The 17072-nt window shown below is 45.1% G+C and overlaps 1 protein-coding gene across 1 annotated transcript; it reads right to left on the reverse strand.

The window, feature by feature from the left end:
* Positions 1 to 921: 921 nt before the first annotated feature.
* LOC130080300 (protein leg1a-like) lies at positions 922 to 16430 on the reverse strand. The gene is made up of 6 exons (XM_056245690.1): positions 16098 to 16430; positions 13713 to 13805; positions 13422 to 13606; positions 12741 to 12862; positions 11883 to 12121; positions 922 to 1112 (listed from the first exon to the last, which is right to left on the reverse strand). The coding sequence occupies exons 1-6, from the start codon at positions 16390 to 16392 to the stop codon at positions 961 to 963; spliced, it is 1086 nt and encodes a 361-aa protein (XP_056101665.1). The 5' UTR covers positions 16393 to 16430; the 3' UTR covers positions 922 to 960.
* Positions 16431 to 17072: the final 642 nt, after the last annotated feature.

Here is a 17072-nt window from a genome sequence, read left to right on the forward strand (position 1 = left end):
ACAGACAGGGCATTATTTAACTAATAAAAAGCAAATGGTTCTAAAGTGTTTAGGTGTGGATCAAAGCGATTGCTATTCATAAATCTGAGAAGGGCTTTAGGGCTAAAGTATTAAAACAGCGTCTGTCTTTTCTCCATATACAGTACAAACAGTGCAAACAGCTGTCAGTCTTCACAATGGGCTTCCTAGCAAATTCAATACCAGGTCAGACAATAATGTTTGGAAAAATCACAAAGAACCCATTTGGCCTGTAGATGTACGATACTGATAAAACCGTACAGAAAATTATTTCTCTTTTTAAAGGTGGTTATACAAGCGACTGGGTCACGAGCCGCTCCCAAACGCAAGCAAGAGAGAGTCGTTTTAACCTGAGCTCACATCTGTGTGCCAGTCAAATAGTATTGTTACATTACAATGACATGAGGAATTCAATTTATTGGCATTGGACAAAAATGCAATACTGACAACAAAGCTGTTAGAAATGAAGTGTTTTTATGGTGAGGCGTTTCGAGATGTCCGGCGTAACCTTGTGTCTCTCCAGGCCGCAGCTGCACATACTCACTGAGAACGGGCTGTGATCGTCATGTGGACTTTATTTGCCCATTCATTCTGCATATTGACACTTTTTTATTTTTATGTGTGCCAGTGAAATATTTGTTTTAGAATTATTGTTAACCTAAGGTTAGATTTATCACAGGTTTCTTGTACAGTCGTGTACAGTCTTGTTATATAAAGCCACAGATTATAAAGTTGTTTTTTTCCACAGTATTTTGTGGAGCAAGACAAATTGTTGTCATGGTTTTGTGTATTTTGTCTGGTTTACAGTGAATAAATGAGATGGAACGGAGCAGTGTTTGATTTCTTCTTTTTTTATTAGTTAAAGATGCGAACGGCGCATGTCGTGGCCACAGCACACACACCTGCAGATTAACAGATCAGGTTTTACATCTGTTGGAGACGTCAGCAGCTGGTGGTCATCTCGGTCAGGATTGACATCAGACTGGTGGCAGGGAACTTGGGGTTGAGGATGAGGTCATTGAGAAGGGCCTGACCTTTCTCCCGAGCCTGAGCTGAACACATAGCACTACGCCAGAGTCTCACCAGGGAACCGCCTGCACAAAACGCAAAATAATGCACTGAGACTGGATACATGAGTTAATCATAGATGCTTTCAGTTGTATTGCTTACTGTAATGTTTGCAAAATATTTGAAAATTTAAAGGTATAGCGGAGGATTTTCTTTTTCCGGGTGGGTAGTCTATACTATTGGTCCACCTAAGTGTCAATCATTCTGGTGATATGTTTACGTAAGGCCGTCGTACGTGCTCGTCCCTATATAGTTTTCGCTTTCTGCGCATGCGCACTTTCAGGTGTATTATGTGTGATGAGTTACGGTTTCAGCCATTCCTTTGAAAATGGCTGAGGGTCGAAAGAGAAAAAATGTATACAAAGTGTATGATAAGAAGAGAAAGGCCGCAGAATATAGAAACAAGACCAGAGTGATTTTGGGTGAATATTTCACACGCTGGCGTGCGCTAAAAGCACAGGTTGGGCTTCCCACTGATGCCGCAGTCGCGAAGATTCTACTAGACAGGTAAAGTTTGTCATGCTATTTGGAGAAATCCATTTAAAATCACTGCTAGTAAAAGTTTAATAGGCGTTCCCTCTCGGGAGCAAATAGAGTGTTGCGCATGTGCATTTTTAAAAAAATTGGAGAGGGGGCGGGTCTTCTCTAAAATTCTGAAAGATCCTCCGCTATACCTTTAAGTTGGCCTTGTAATCACTTTACTGTTGTGTAACGAATTTTGCAACAAGTATGCTATACTACAAGAAACTCTTTGTGCAACATGGGATCATGAAATCATGTGAGATTGTTTCGCACCCAAAAAAATACTTAAAAAATGCATTGCATGATCTAATCTAATTACGGTTTAGATTTTTATTAATCCATCAATTTATTGAGCCACAAACACATGTACACAATGTCTGAGACCACAATGACCATCTAGAATACAAGAACAATGTTTTAAACATTAAAATGAACATTTATGAAAATTAAGAGGAGATTCTGAACTATTTCTAGGTGACTAATCAAATGTAAGTGACACTGACTCTTGTAGAGAGTGAAGGGGTGGATTCTGGAATAAACTGCTGCTTCAATGTACATCTAATGAGTGGTTATAATCAAGGTGTTAATCAATATTTTTCCTTTTACATATCAAATGAGTTGAATAACTTCTCTAGGCTTATGAGATTTTACTTTGTTTTAGAAGTTACCAGTGTCCTTTTATGTATTCTTTCTAGTCTGTATAATATATCTGAGAGGTGACTGAGGGTCTGGCTCAATGCCAGGAATGCAGTAACAGAGCTTGATCATTTAGCCCAGCTTCCAGAAATGAATTATGGACTTCTTTAACATGTGTCAATACATCCATCTGCTTTTCTATGGTACCCTGACAACTATGGTCACAGGGGCCATTGAAGTCTATAGTTTAAGGGAACATTTCTTTGTTAAAGCCTTACTTTCCAGTTAGACTAAAGTGCCCTTTCCTTGAGAACTGTGTTATATTAAAAGTGTCCTCTCGCTGAGAGAAAGAACGTATTATCTTGATGTTTTGAGAGGACTCTCCTGTTTATAGTTAGAGCCTGGCCAAATCGAACCTTGAAGAAGCTGTGTGTATGTGTGTGTGTTAGTCTTATTGGTTTCAAATTAAGGAACAAGTGGCATTATTGGTAATTGACTGAGTTGTTTTCTTCGACATGTTGGCGACTAGAAACGCAGATCTGTGACCTGGAAGGTCACGACATGCCTAACTGCAGGGTCCGAGTGTCAGCCGAATAATGCATGGAGATATGCTTCAGTCTATCTGTTTATGTGTGGAAAATTACTATGTTTATCTATTTCTTAGCCAATGAGAATTATTCAACCTGAAGCAAGGACGTAGCTTAGACCTTGGTGTAAGATTTAACTGCTGTGTGTGTGTGTGTGGTGAAGGGTATAACGTCTCGGTTACGTATGTAACCCTCGTTCCCTTGACGTTACGTCGGATGATGACGAATGGGGTTTCGCTTAGAAAGCCTATCGACTTTGAGTATTAAAAAACGAGCCAATGGCAAAGAAATGCCATGGGTTTGCGGAATTTCCATGGCGCAACTCCACCCCACCTCGTGGGTATAAAGGAGGACGCCGGCAACATGCAGATATGTTTCTTCGCTGAGGAGCCTAGACTGAGCTCAGGCGATCCCCGTGGTACAGCGGAAGTGGCAGGCAGACGTAACGTCTCCGTTCCCTACTCAGGGAACGAGGGTTACATACATAACCGAGACGTTCCCTTTCGTTGTCACTCCGAGTTACGTCGGATGACGACAAATGGGGTTACCAGTCTAATCACGCCACCTTCACAGCTGTCTTCCAGTGCCCTGCGTAAATCTGAGATCCTTAGAGAATACACATATGACCCAGAGGGATGCATATGGAGAACACTGGGGTGTCCAGCCGCAGGTGGAATATTTCCACCCCAGGGGTGGCAAGGTTGCTTGCCGAGGGAAAGACACATGCTCAGAGAGGCTTACAGTGGAAATACACATGTGAGGGTCGCCCAGATGGGGGACCATGCACACGGATGCACCTAGCCAACGCGCAGGCAATAGACACTGGCGTCGACGTCAGCAGTGCTTTAGGAACTCAGGGCTTGAGGGAAGCTCACCTGAGGAAATATCACACGTATCCATTCTGTGGAGTGGAATGGCGAGCAAGCGTAGACACCTGAACGGGTCCGGTAGTAGCTGGTTGAAGCGAGTACATGAGAGGACACAGGCTCCACTCGGAGATTGTAGAATCTGGCGAATGTGTTGGGTGTCGCCCAGCCTGCAGCTCTGCAGATGTCTGTTAGCGAGGCGCCATGCGCTAGAGCCCAAGAGGACGCCACACTCCGGGTGCAGTGGGCAGTCACACCAAGGGGGCACGGTCGAACTTGCTGCTGGTATGCCAAAGCAATGGCGTCCACTGTCCAGTGAGACAGCCTTGCTTGGGAGAGAGCCTTTCCCTTCAGCTTCCCACCATAACAGACAAAGAGCTGGTCTGAGGTCCTGAAACACTGCGTTCTGTCTACATAGGTGCGGAGGGCGCATACTGGACAGAGCAGTCCCAAGGCTGGGTCTGCCTCCTCCAGGGGCAGCACTTGCAGGTTCAACACCTGGTCCCGGAAGGGAGTGGTGGGAACCTTGGGCACATACCCAGGCTGGGTCTCAGGATCACATGAGAGTAAGCCGACGCTCTAGCGGAAGTAATGGTAGCCACCACCGCTGGTGGTAGGGTACTCAACCCTGCCTCGTCCCGTCCAGGAGCCACACATGGAGGTTCCAAAGATCGGGACAAGGGTGCCATAGGTTGCCCCGTCCCTGAGAAAGGAGGTTCTTCCTCAGAGGAATTGGCCAGGGAGGTGCTGTCGCGAGGAGTACAAGTTCAGAGAACCAGGTCCGGGTGGGCCAGTGTGGCGCGACCAGAATGACCTGCTCCTCGTCCTCCCTGACCTTGCGCAGAAGGAGGCTCACTGGGGGAAACGCATACTTGCGGCCCCGCAGCCAGCTGTGCGCCAGTGCATCCGTGCCGAGCGTGCCCTCGGTCAGGGAATAATACAGGTCGCAATGGGTCGAGTCGTGAGAGGCAAACAGATCTATCTGTGCGTCCCCGAACTGGTCCCAAATCAGCTGAACCGACTGGGGATGGAGTCACCATTCTCCGGGGAGGGGCTGAAGCCGTGAGAGCTCGTTGGCTGCGTAGTTCAGGGCTCCGGGAATATAAATGGCTCGAAGCTACCTCAGATGCTTCTGACTCCATATGAGGAGGTGACGGGGGAGTTGCGACATACGGCGGGAGTGTAGACCACCTTGATGGTTGATGTACGCTACAGTGGCGGTATTGTCTGATCGGACTAGTACGTGTTGACCCTTGAGCAACGCCCGGAAGCGGTGCAGAGCAAGACGTCCATTGTCCATTGCACATGGCGCCCCAACCTGTGGTGGAGGCATCTGTTGAGACAACAGCATGCCGGGAAGCTCGTTCCAGGGGCACTCCAGCCCGTAGAAAACTGAGGTTCGACCACGGGGAGAAGGTCTGACGGCAGGTCGGAATAACTGGTACTCGGAGGGTGCCGTGTTGCCATGCCCACCTCGGGACTCGGTCGCGAAGCCAAAGCTGAAGCGGTCTCATATGAAGCAATCCTAGCGGCGATGCCACTGCTGCAGATGCCATATGCCCCAGGAGCCTCTGAAATAGTTTCAGTGGAACCGCACTCTTGCCCTCGAATTGTCTCAGGCAAGTCAGCAGTGACTGCGCGCGCTCGCTCGTAAGCTGCGCGGACATGGCGACCGAGTCGATGTCCATACCGAGAAGAGAGATCTTCTGCACGGGGCAAAGTTTGCTCTTCTCCCAGTTGACCCGAAGACCCAGACGAGCTAAGTGCCGGAGCACTAGGTCCCTGTGTTCGCAAACCTGGTCTCGAGAGTGAGCTAGTATCAGCCAGTCGTCGAGATAGTTCAGGATGCGAACCCCGTGTTCCGGAAGGGGAACAAGGGCTGCCTCGACGACCTTCGTAAAGATGCAAGGAGACAGGGCTAGCCCGAAAGGGAGAACCGCGTACTGGTATGTCTGCCCCTCGAAAGCAAACCGTAGGAACGGTCTGTGTAGAGGGAGAATGGAGACATGGAAGTAGGCGTCCTTCAGGTCGATCGCTGCAAACCAATCCTGGGGCTGCACACATTCGAAAATGCGTTTGGCTGTGAGCATCTTGAACGGCAGCCTGTGAAGGGAGCGGTTCAGAACGCGCAGGTCCAGGATTGGTCGTAACCCACCGGATTTCTTCAGGACAATGAAGTAGGGGCTGTAGAAGCCGGACCTCATTTCGGCTGGAGGGACAGTCTCGATCGCACCCTTCGCCAGTAGGGTAGCAACCTCCGCTCTCATGACAGGGGCATTGCCACCGACCATAGTGAAGCGGACTCCCCTAAAGCGGGTAGGAGACCGCACGAACTGAATCGCATAGCCGAGCCTGATAGTTTGTGCGACCCAGCGGGACAGATGGGGAAGCTCTAGCCAGGCTCCCAAGAACTGCACCAGCGGGGTCATGCGAACCACAGACGTCCCCTCGGTGGGGCAAGCAGAGTGACCGGCCAGGACGTGGACGGCATAGCGGCACGGTGTGAGGGCACGGTCATCAACCGCGCCCTGACAGAGGAGGCCAGGGAAGGACCAGCGTTCCGCGGGGGCCTGCTCTGCCAGGGGTCTGGCGACAGAGGGGAATGAGAGCGATACGGTCCGGGGACGGCACGCACTGTCATCCAACTCTGAGACAGAGGAGGACGACGGGTGCACGGCCCGGGGGCGGCGCACCGTGTCGTCCGAGAACTCTGTGCTCAGAGACGGGAGAGTCAGTTCTTTCTGAGAAAAGAGGATTCTCCCCCGGCCCTCCACCGGGGGAAGGAGTTGGCCTGCTATCACCTCCTGGAAAGAACTGAGTCCCATCTATGAGAAGCCTGTCTCAGGAGCGACGTTTCACCCGGCGTTTAGCCCAGCGTTTAGCGGGGGGCGGGGCTGGAGAGGGCTGTGGCGCCTTCCTGCGGCTTCCTCCACAACACAGCCCAGTGAAGGCTGCTGCTGCGGCTGTGCGGGAGGGGTGGGAGCCGCGGGAAGGGGCCCTCGGCTGTGGGCAGACTGAGGGATCTGAGCCGACGGGGCAGCAGCGGGCCGTCGGGGCAGAATATATTGGGAAGCCTCAGTCTGCTCCTCGGCGGTTGAGAACTGTTGGGCAAAGTCCTCAACCGCACAGCCGAAGAGGCCGGCCTGGGATATGGGGGTGTCGAGAAGACGAGTCCGGACAGCACCCCGCACATCAGCCAGGTTCAGCCACAGGTTTCGCTCCTGGACCACATTGGTGGACATCACCTGACCCAGGGAGCGTGCGGCCATTTTCGTCGCTCGGAGAGTAAGGTCAGTGGCGGCGCGCAGCTCATTAAAGAGCCCTGGGTCAGTCCTGCCCTCGTGCATGTCGCTGAGCATCTGGGCCTGGTAAACCAGCAGAATGGCCAAGGCATGCAGTGAGGCGGCTACCTATCCTGCGGCTCTATAGGATTTCGCCACAAGCGTAGACGAAAAACTACAGGCTTCGGACGGGTGCTTAGGGTCGCGCCGAGAAGAAGCACTCTGAGGACACAGTAGCACTGAGCAACAGAGCGTTCAACCGGGGGAACCCCAGTGTACCCATGGGCAGCGGCCCCGTCAAGGGGGGGAAAGGCGGAGATCAACGAGGGATCGTGGAAAGACATGGAGGTCTTCCAGGATTTCAAGATCTCCTCATGCACATCCGGGAAGAAAGGTATTGGGGTTGGACGCTGACGAGGGTCAGCAGGCGCACCCAAAAACCAATTGTCCAACCGCGAGCGCTTGGAACAGGGTGGAGGGTTTCCACTCTAAACCGATGCCCGTGGCTGCCCAGGAAAGCATGGCCGTCATCTCAGGATCTGACTCGACAAATGCCATTTGCACACCCGAAGGTGGCAGCACTGTCGAATCTTCACTTCCTAAAGATTCTAGCCCGCCCTGTGATGCTGCGATGGACATCAGATCCGATTCTGGAGCGTCAAGGGAAACCAGGGAAGTCAGAAATGGCTGTGGAGTGAAGAGAAACTCTTGGCTCTGAAGCGAAAACATATCTGGATGTTGCCGGCGTTCTCCTTTATACCCACGAGGTGGGGCTGAGTTGCGTCATGCAAATTCCGCAGACCCATGGCATTTCTTTGCCATTGGCTCGTTTTTTAATACTCGAAAGGGAGTACGAAAGGGAACTGCTGTGATCTTTGTAACTGTAAGCGGGGCGGTCTACAAACTCCTGTGTGAGTCTTGAAGCTGAACTTCTGCTGATGAAACTGCAAACTATCTTCAGGAAAAGTTTTCTTTTTTTTATTTATGTTTTATTTAAATTAACAGAGATGTTTTTAGTAGTTTTAGTTACAGTTTTTTTAGATTGCTAAACGACAATGAGCACAACTGGAGCTACATGTGCAAAACTCTAACTACAGTCTGCACTACCAACAGTCACCTGAGCTAAACAGTTCACATCACCTGCAAAACTCATTCCAAGCAACACAACTCTTAACACATGGCTCAAAACAGGCTCAGTGCAGCCAAACAATACACAACCCTCACTGAGATAACACACACTGTCACTCAGAACACACTGAGAGTAAAAACACTAGCATCAAACACCAATACAGAAAATAGAAACTTTTCATCTTTACAGTTTGAACAATTTCAGTACAAAGTAATACTGGACTTCATACAAAGTAATATTTTCTTCAAAGAAAAGAGTGACATTCTTTCACATGATTTATTTAAAGCTGCAGTCCGTAGCTTTTTTTGGATTAAAAATAATCCAAAATACATATTTGAGAAAATACATAACCAGCCAGTGTTCAAAACTATCTGCTTGCCTTAGCTCGATTCAAAGCGGTAAGCTTTTAATAATGTTTTTAATTCCAGTGGTACTGGTGGACTTCCGCGGGAGATTCGAGCATGTCTTTGAGTCATTACGTCACATCTGTACACACACACATCTGTACACACACATCTGCACACACACATCTGTACACATAAAGAAGAGTCTCGGCTAGTAAGCTATATTGAGTCATTACGTCACATCTGTACACATAAAGAAGGAGTCTCGGCTAGTATAAGCTATATTGCGTGTGAGGATGTTGGAGGTGGAGATTTATAGCCTTTTCTCACAGCACTTGATATAATTAAACTTATTACAGTTTTTTTCGATCGCTAAACGACAGTGAGCACAACTGGAGCTACATGTGCAAAACTCTAACTACAGTATGCACTACCAACAGTCCCCTGAGCTAAACAGTTCACATCACCTGCAAAACTCACTCAAAGCAACACAACTCTTAACACATGGCTCAAAACAGGCTCAGTGCAGCCAAACACTATGCACAACCCTCACTGAGATAACACACACTGTCACTCAGAACACACCGAGAGTAAAAACACTAGCATCAAACACCAATACAGAAAATACTAACTTTTCATCTTTACAGTTTGAACAATTTCAGTGACTTCATAGAAAGTAATATTTTCTTCAATGAATAGATTGACATTCTTTCACATGATTTATTTACGTTTTTAGAACATAACAATTCTTTAAGGTAAATGAAAATTAGCAGTTTGCTTCAATAGTCTGTAGTACTGTAATTTACTAAATTACAGTAATGAGAAAAAAGGTAGAAACTAAAAGTACATACTGTAATTCTAACAAATAATTGAGGGGCTAATCCTGCCTCTCTCCAGCATCAGGCCACAGGTTTTCGTCAACATCACATCTAATGTTCTCTCTTGCCATGCACCTGAGGAAGAACCTTCTGGAGTGCCTTATCCATCCCTGGCAGTCCTCTGGACTCATGGCCTCACACCCGGCACGCATGGCTTCCAAAAGAGACATTTGGTCATGTGGGTGGTGATCAAACACTTTCCACCTCCAGGCAGAGAAAAACTCCTCTATTGGGTTGACGAAGGGTGAATATGCAGGCAGGTACAAAATCATAAATCTGCGATGTGCTGCAAACCAATCTGTGACAGCTGCAGAGTGGTGAAAAGCAACGTTATCGCAAACTATGACAAACACATGGGGGTTTCTTACTGGCTCCCCTTGTTCTGCTGGCACTAGCTGAGCATAGAGCTCTTCTAGGAAAGCTATAAGCCTTTCTGTGTTGTATGAGCCAATGAGTGGTGTGTTGAGAAGCAAACCATCATTGGCCATTGCAGCACACATGGTGATATCCCCCCCCCCCCCCCCCCCCCCCCCCCCCCCTTTGGCCTGGAACCTCCACAGTGGCCCTTTGACCTATAACATTCCTTCCTCTATATATGTGTAAATATTCTATAATTGCAATACAAAACAATTTCCTGTAATGTTTTTATTTATTTTAAGGATGTAACTCTCACCTGTTTGTACGATGGAAAATTCGCATTACAGATGCCACTGTGGATCTTTGCAGATTGGGTTGCACCCTCAACCCTGCCTCTCTCAATGAGAGACCATGGTTCACGACATGGTCTATAAGTGTAGCCCTTATTTAATCTGAAATAACAGCTCTTTGTCTTCTTTGTCTCCCTCCATGAACCCACCCTCTCCCTGCCACCCTTCAATATATATATATATATATATATATATATATATATATATTTGTGTGTGTTCACTAACAAGTCTAAAACAAGACACCTGCTTAGCCTTTCAGCTGAAATTGCACTCAGCAGTGTTTGAAAGGCACAAAGCTGAGTCTATTCTGTTTTGAATGTATGGTTCACAGTTTTGACAGCAGTGTATTAGCATTTGAACAAAGTTCTGTAAATCCACAGTGTTGGCAGGTTGTGGTTAAAGTCATGGGATAAGTGTGTAGAGTTTTGAAAACTGTGTTCAAGCACTGAAAAACGAACTAGAGTTTGGTCCACATGAACTGCTGCTGTGCAGACTGTAGTTAGAGTTTTGCACATGTAGCTCCAGTTGTGCTCACTGGCGTTTAGCGATCGAAAAAAACTGTAATTTGATGGCGGATCCAGAAAGGTTCAAACGACAATTACCAGTGACAACAGATTCACCCGCTGTAAAATGCTAAAGACTTCGTTCGGACTTCGGAGTGGCTACAGAAAAAAGAGACTGCAACCGGACCCATGCAAAAACAAGGATACATATCGGAAGGACATTACATGTAGTCACGCAATGCTTCCTTACGTTGTTAACATTAACAATTTGAGAACAAAGTATACTTTGCACGGTTTTGCGTGATATGATAACTTATAAGAGATTGTTAGATTTACAGTAATCAGCGCGATTTACTGCAATGTCAGAACCAGAACAAAAGTGGATGTTTCTTTCTAGTTCAGATGACATTTTCCGGTGAAAATTCTTATGTTGGTCATATTTCAAAAAAGAATAATCTGTGATTCTGAATGCCAGTATCCACACCGGCGGTGACTGACAGCCTGACTCTTTCCTCAAACACTGTGTTCATCCGCGCTGTTCCGTGTCGAGGGTGTTGATGTACAACTCACGTAAAGTTGATAATTCCGCGAATGACTGCAATTGCAGATTTCGAACAGAGATGGCGACAAAGAGGAAAAACGCCGGACTGCAGCTTTACATTTTTAGAACATAACAATGAAAATTAGCAGTTTGCTTCAATAGTCTGTAGTAATTTATGGAATTACAGTAATGAGAAAAAAAACGTAGAAACTAAAAGTACATACTGTAATTCGAACAAATAATTGAGCCTTTCAGCTGAAATTGCAATCAGCAGTGTTTGAAAGGCACAAGGCTGAAATCTATTCTGTTCTGAATGTGTGGTTCACAGTTTTGACAGCAGTGTGTTAGCATTTGAATGAAGTGCTGTAAATCCACAGTGTTGTGCAGGTTGTGGTTAAAGTCATGGGATAAGTGTGTAGAGTTTTGAAAACTGTGTTCAAGCAATAAAAAACGAACTAGAGTTTGGTCCACATGAACTGCTGATGTGCAGACTGGAGTTAGAGTTTTGCACATGTAGCTCCAGTTGTGCTCACTGTCGTTTAGCAATCGAAAAAAACTAGAACAATATTAACCCTGACTGAAGCTCAAGATGCTCTTTGAATCATCTCAGATCATGTTGGAGAACATGATCAGGTTTTAATTCGCCCAAAAATGAAAACTCTGGTATGATTCACTCACCCTCATGTCATTCCATGTCGATGTTTTGATAGAATAGAATAGAAAAGTATTTAAATTTCCCTAGTGGTATCATACGCTTGGACTCCTGCTGTATAACTTCTCTCTGTCCCTCTGATATTCTTACCGAGCAGTTGATCCACACTGTTCATCCAGCTGAAAATGTAGAGTGTGTGGTTCTCCTCTGCGCTAAGATCGGCGATGTTGGGCGGGCTATCAGACTCCTGCAGCACCCGGCTTGGCAAGGGAGCCATGAGCTTCTCTGACCTCTCAATGCTGGCGTGGAAATGAGCAGCGGATACATATGCTGCCGAGCGGAGCCAGCTCAGTCCAAACCGAACCTCGGGAGTGGAGTACAGCTTCTGCCTACAGCAATGAGAAAAGAAGTCCTTAAAACAGGTTTCGTTAAAGCAACACCAAGTAACTTTTCCTCCCTACAGGTTGGGAGTGGAATTGTCCATTACCGCTGTGGTAAATAATTTAGCCTACCGCATCCTACTGTCGCACGCACGCACGCTTGTTGTTTATCCAGCATCGGCTTTGGAATGAACGATGTCCACAGACAAGCTAGAGTATGTTGCATGATTTCATGAAAGTATGATGTATTGCGACATCAGAAACGAAGAAAAACTAAATAATGACTATTGTAACGCTTGACGTAAAGCAAGTCAAATTTGTAGTTTTCTTATGTCTCATTAGAACTACAGAAACGCGACCCGATCTGGCAATCTTACATAGCGTGGTTATAGCAGATATAGGACCGCAAAGCGGAGGCAGAAGTGCCTTTCACCCTGTTACGACTTAATGAACCACTGAAACGATTTTGGAAACATTATTTTAAGGTAAAAAATCTTACTTAGTGTTGCTTTAAACCAGAAGGCCCCTGCCAAACTAAAGCTGGAAGAGTATCAACACATATTTGCTTTAGGGAAATGGCATGATGTCATGTGCAGACGTTTGAATGTGTTATGAAGCTTATATGGACCTTTCACTGCAGGCAGCGGATGCAGTCAGTAGAGACGACTCCTCTGCTGCCCACATCAGTCCCAGAATCTTATCCTTCTTGTAAAAATCTGTGTCCTCAGATTCACTGATCTGCTGCAGAGACTACAGAGGAACACAGAAGAGAGCAACGGTTAGTGCTTGAGCTTAACAGATCTAATGTGCCTGATCTGGTGTTACCTGCACAAGTCTCAACAACCTTTCGTTCGAAGACCTTAACATGGGGATAGTCACAAATTAGCTTACTTCCAGTTACTTTAAATGTTTTTTCATTTGTTGTCATAACGATGTGGTCACAGACGTTTGGCCCCCACTACGTATAGATGCGGTGCTTCTTGAACTACAAATATCCTATGTGTGCATGTGTGATAATTGCTGTTACTCCTTGACATTGTATTGTGTTTTGTTGGTGTTGTGTGTTACGGTTGCAGTCGTCATGTACAGTGTCATTGAGTTAGTCTCTTCTGCTTATATTCTCAATACATTTTGACCCATACAATGTATTGTTGGCTATTGCCACAAATATACCCGTGCTACTTGTGACTGGTTTTGTGATCAAGGGTCACATTTGTGAATCACTTTGGAAAAAAGCATATGCTGAATGCTTGAATGTGAATATTTATGTGCATCCAGAGAGAAAGTGACATGAGCCGAACAATGACACCTGGAAAAATGTTTGCCATTTGGACATGGCATCCGGGTGTTTGGTGGAACAGTCTGTGTAGCTGGAGCAGTAATCGTGAGCCACCTCCGCTGGAACCTGAACGTGTATCTGGACCTCACCCTTCCCAACCACACCTGTCTGAACCGCGGCCAGGAATGGAAGCACAGACATATAGTAGTTCATACCTGGAGAGAGTGGAGGGAACAAAATGAGAAAATACAGGACAGGATTTAGAAAAGGTAGCTTTGACTTTATCTCCATCTAGTGGTGCAAATGTAGAGCTGCACTTACATGCATACCAGCTCTGAGGAGAGATGCAAACCGGGTCTGAACTTTCCAATCCACAAGTGCTAGCACTGCCAGGGCTTGGGTCAGTCAACCGGCCTACGATGTAAAGTGAAACTTTAGTGACAACCAAAGTTAAATTAGTGTGCTAACATACTGTACTGAGCTAAATTTCCAGACTCATATACATTTCCTCAGCACAAGTACATACACTATATGGACAAAAGTATTGGGACACCTGACCATTACACCGACAGGGACTTTAATGACATCACATTCTTAATACGTAGACATTAATATGGAGTTGGTGCCCCCTTTGCAACTATAACAGCTTCTAGGAAGGATTTCCACAAGATTTTGGAGTGTTTTTGTGAGAATGTTTGATTATTCATCCAGTCGAGCCTTTGTGAGTTCAGGCACTGATGTTGGATGAGAAGGCCTCGCTTGCAATCTCCGTTCTAGTTCAATTCTCTTAAGTTTAATAAACATATTAGCTCTGTGATTGGTTCTAGTTTCTTTCATCTCCGCTTGCTTGCTAAAATTAAGCCGTTTCTTTGTTGCAATCAATGCTTTAGTCTGGAATATTGCAACTCCATCTACCATGGTATATCTAAGTCTCAAATTTCTTGTTTACAAGTGGTTCAAAATGCAGCTGCACGCTTTCTGAAAGTATGTAAAAAATTTACAGGTGAAACTCGAAAAAATAGAATAGGGTGCAAAAGTTCATTTATTTCAGTAATTCAACTTAAAAGGTGAAACTAATATATTATATAGACTCACTACATGCAAAGTGAGATATTTCAAGCCTTTATTTGTTATAATTTTGATGATTGTGGCTTACAGATTTTCACAATATTCTATTTTTTTTTCTAAAAGTTCTTCTAAAAACCTTTTCACATTATTCTAATTTTGAATTTGGGGTTTTCATAAGCTGTAAGCTATAATCATCAAAATTATAACAAATAAAGGCTTGAAATATCTCACATCATGTAATGAGTCTATATAATATATTAGTTTCACCTTTTAGGTTGAATTACTGAAATAAATGAAGTTTTGCATGATTCGAGTTTCTAATTTTTCGAGCGTCACCTGTACGTACGTCATTTGGCTTCTGAAAGATAAACATTGGTTGCCAGTTAATTGTAGAATTGAGTTTAAAATCATATTACTTGTCTATAAACCTTTACATAATCAAACAAAGCCTAAGGTCTGAAATCAAAACTTACTACATATTCCAAGAAGTCGCTTAAAGTGTCGGGGTGATGGAGGTTTTTCTGTGGCTGGTCCCACTTTATGGAACAGCCTTCCAAACTACATTATTACTTTATCTGCATTCAAATCTAGTCTTAAAACATATCTCTTTTAGTTGGCTTTTAAAGGGTGACTAAACACTAAACCAACTTTTTTTAAATAATGATCTGTAAGACTGGGGCTTTATTGGTGCTGTTCATTGATTCGAGTAACTTTTTTGACATTTGGGTATAAAGTGTTTTAATTCTACAATACATGGTATAAAAACGTCTGAGTGCTGCCCTCTTCAGGTTGAACGGTGGCTACTGCAGTTGAATTTTCCTATTGGATGTTTGCGGTAGTTCGTGACGGTAGCGGTGAGAGCTGACATAAGCAGGTTTCAGCTCACCACGCCCTTGGTACGAGCTACCACGTCCATGGCAGTATAAAAACCATCTTGTTTTGTCAAAACCACTGTAGCGAGTCAGGAGTTGGAATTGCGAGTATTGAAAACGATCAGGATAGAGTATCCGTTCATCCCCTCTATCTCCGCTGGGCTCCCCTTTAATACATTGTAATCTCTTATTTTGTTCTTCTCTGTTTCCTTTTATCTGTTATCTTATGGTCTTTTATTTTGTATTGTGCAGCACTTCGGTCAGCCATGTTGCTGTCATTAAATGTGCTTAAGAAATGAACTAAACTAAACTGAATTCAAATGTGTTGGATATGATTGAGGTCAGGGATCTGTTATTAAATCAATTAAATCTAACAGATTAAATCAAAATCTGTGTCCCAATACTTTTGTCCATATAGTGCAGGAGTGTCCAATCCCACTCCTGGACGGCCACCATCCTGCAGAGTTTAGCTTTAACCCCAATTAAACACCTGACCCAGCTAATCAAGCTCTTACTAGGCATACTAGGAACTTCCAGGCAGGGGTGTTGAGGTAAACTCTGCAGGACAGTGGCCCTCCAGGACCGAGTTTGGACACCCCTGATATAGTGTATGTATTCATATTTACATGCATGTGTAATTTTTTCCACATATACTTTAATCCACACACCCACAATGTAATACTTTTTAGAGCTAGTGATATTCTCAATCCCATAACCATCACAGAAACCTTTCGGAATCAAACCATTTTTTACTATGTTTCCGTACCTGATTTGAGTTTCCAGCCCAGCTGCAGAGGAAGACTCCACAGAGGACTCTCCTTCTCTCCAGGGCCCATGGAGCTCATGTAGGGATCCGTAGAGTTGATCAGCAGCTTGAACAAAGCCATCCTCTGCAAGTAGTCCCATGGGTTTATCTGGATCACCCCGTCGACTGTGGGCAGCTGGGAGAGCTCGCTTGGGGCTTTCTCCCACAGAATAGGAAGTCCATTCTCAGTCACTACTGCTGCCTGGCTGAGCACAGCCAACACCACTACAGCACAGACCGTTCTGAGGAAATCCATATCTAGTTGAAAATCCAGCTAGAGTGCCTAAGTCCTGCGGTCAGTACAGGGGCTTAAATCTTAGAGCAAACAAAGGACTTTGGTCCCAAATGGAGACAGGACCAAATGAGTGTGTGGGTGGGGATTGATGCATACAAGTTTTAACATGTTCTACACATTTTACATTTTGATGAACACAAACATTTTATGCTCAATCTTCTCAACACTGTACTCTCTCAGAAAATTGGGTTATGTATATGTACATTATTTGGTTATGTATTACATATGTACACTCATTTTATCAAAAAAGATAGCATTGAATTCAACATTTTATCAATGCATTCCCTGTGAATCAAACCCATCCCAGACAGCAACATAGTGTCGGCCCAGATCCGGGCCACATCTGGTACATGTGGATTCCACCAGCACCAGATGTGGGCCGGATCTGCACTGTCTGGGATGGCCCTAATATGTACCCTTACAGGGTAAATACAATACGTCTTTTATGAGAGTTTGTAGAATATTATTATATAATGTAACTGTCATATCTTGTTTACAGGAAAACAAAATCTATGTCTTACATAATGTATTTCTTGAGAGCAGTGAGCAACTTGTGTAAAGTTTAACTTGATGCGATATGGTCATAGTATCATCTAGCATGTTTGGACAGTCAGAGTCACCACGGTTTCATGTCTGTTTCC

The sequence above is a fragment of the Rhinichthys klamathensis genome, unplaced genomic scaffold (assembly GCF_029890125.1).
Source record: "Rhinichthys klamathensis goyatoka isolate OS25496 unplaced genomic scaffold, OSU_Roscu_1.1 h1tg000001l_1, whole genome shotgun sequence".
NCBI lineage: Eukaryota > Metazoa > Chordata > Actinopteri > Cypriniformes > Leuciscidae > Rhinichthys > Rhinichthys klamathensis.

Excerpts from the sequence above, each read along its gene's own strand:
- LOC130080300 (XM_056245690.1), bottom strand. The coding sequence starts at position 16,392 with ATGGATTTCCTCAGAACGGTCTGTGCTGTAGTGGTGTTGGCTGTGCTC. Across the intron at positions 13,607-13,712 it reads TCCTCAGAGCTGGTATGCAT|GTATGAACTACTATATGTCT; the intron begins GTAAGTGCAGCT and ends CACTCTCTCCAG. Across the intron at positions 1,113-11,882 it reads CAGTGTGGATCAACTGCTCG|GCGGTTCCCTGGTGAGACTC; the intron begins GTAAGAATATCA and ends CGTTTTGTGCAG.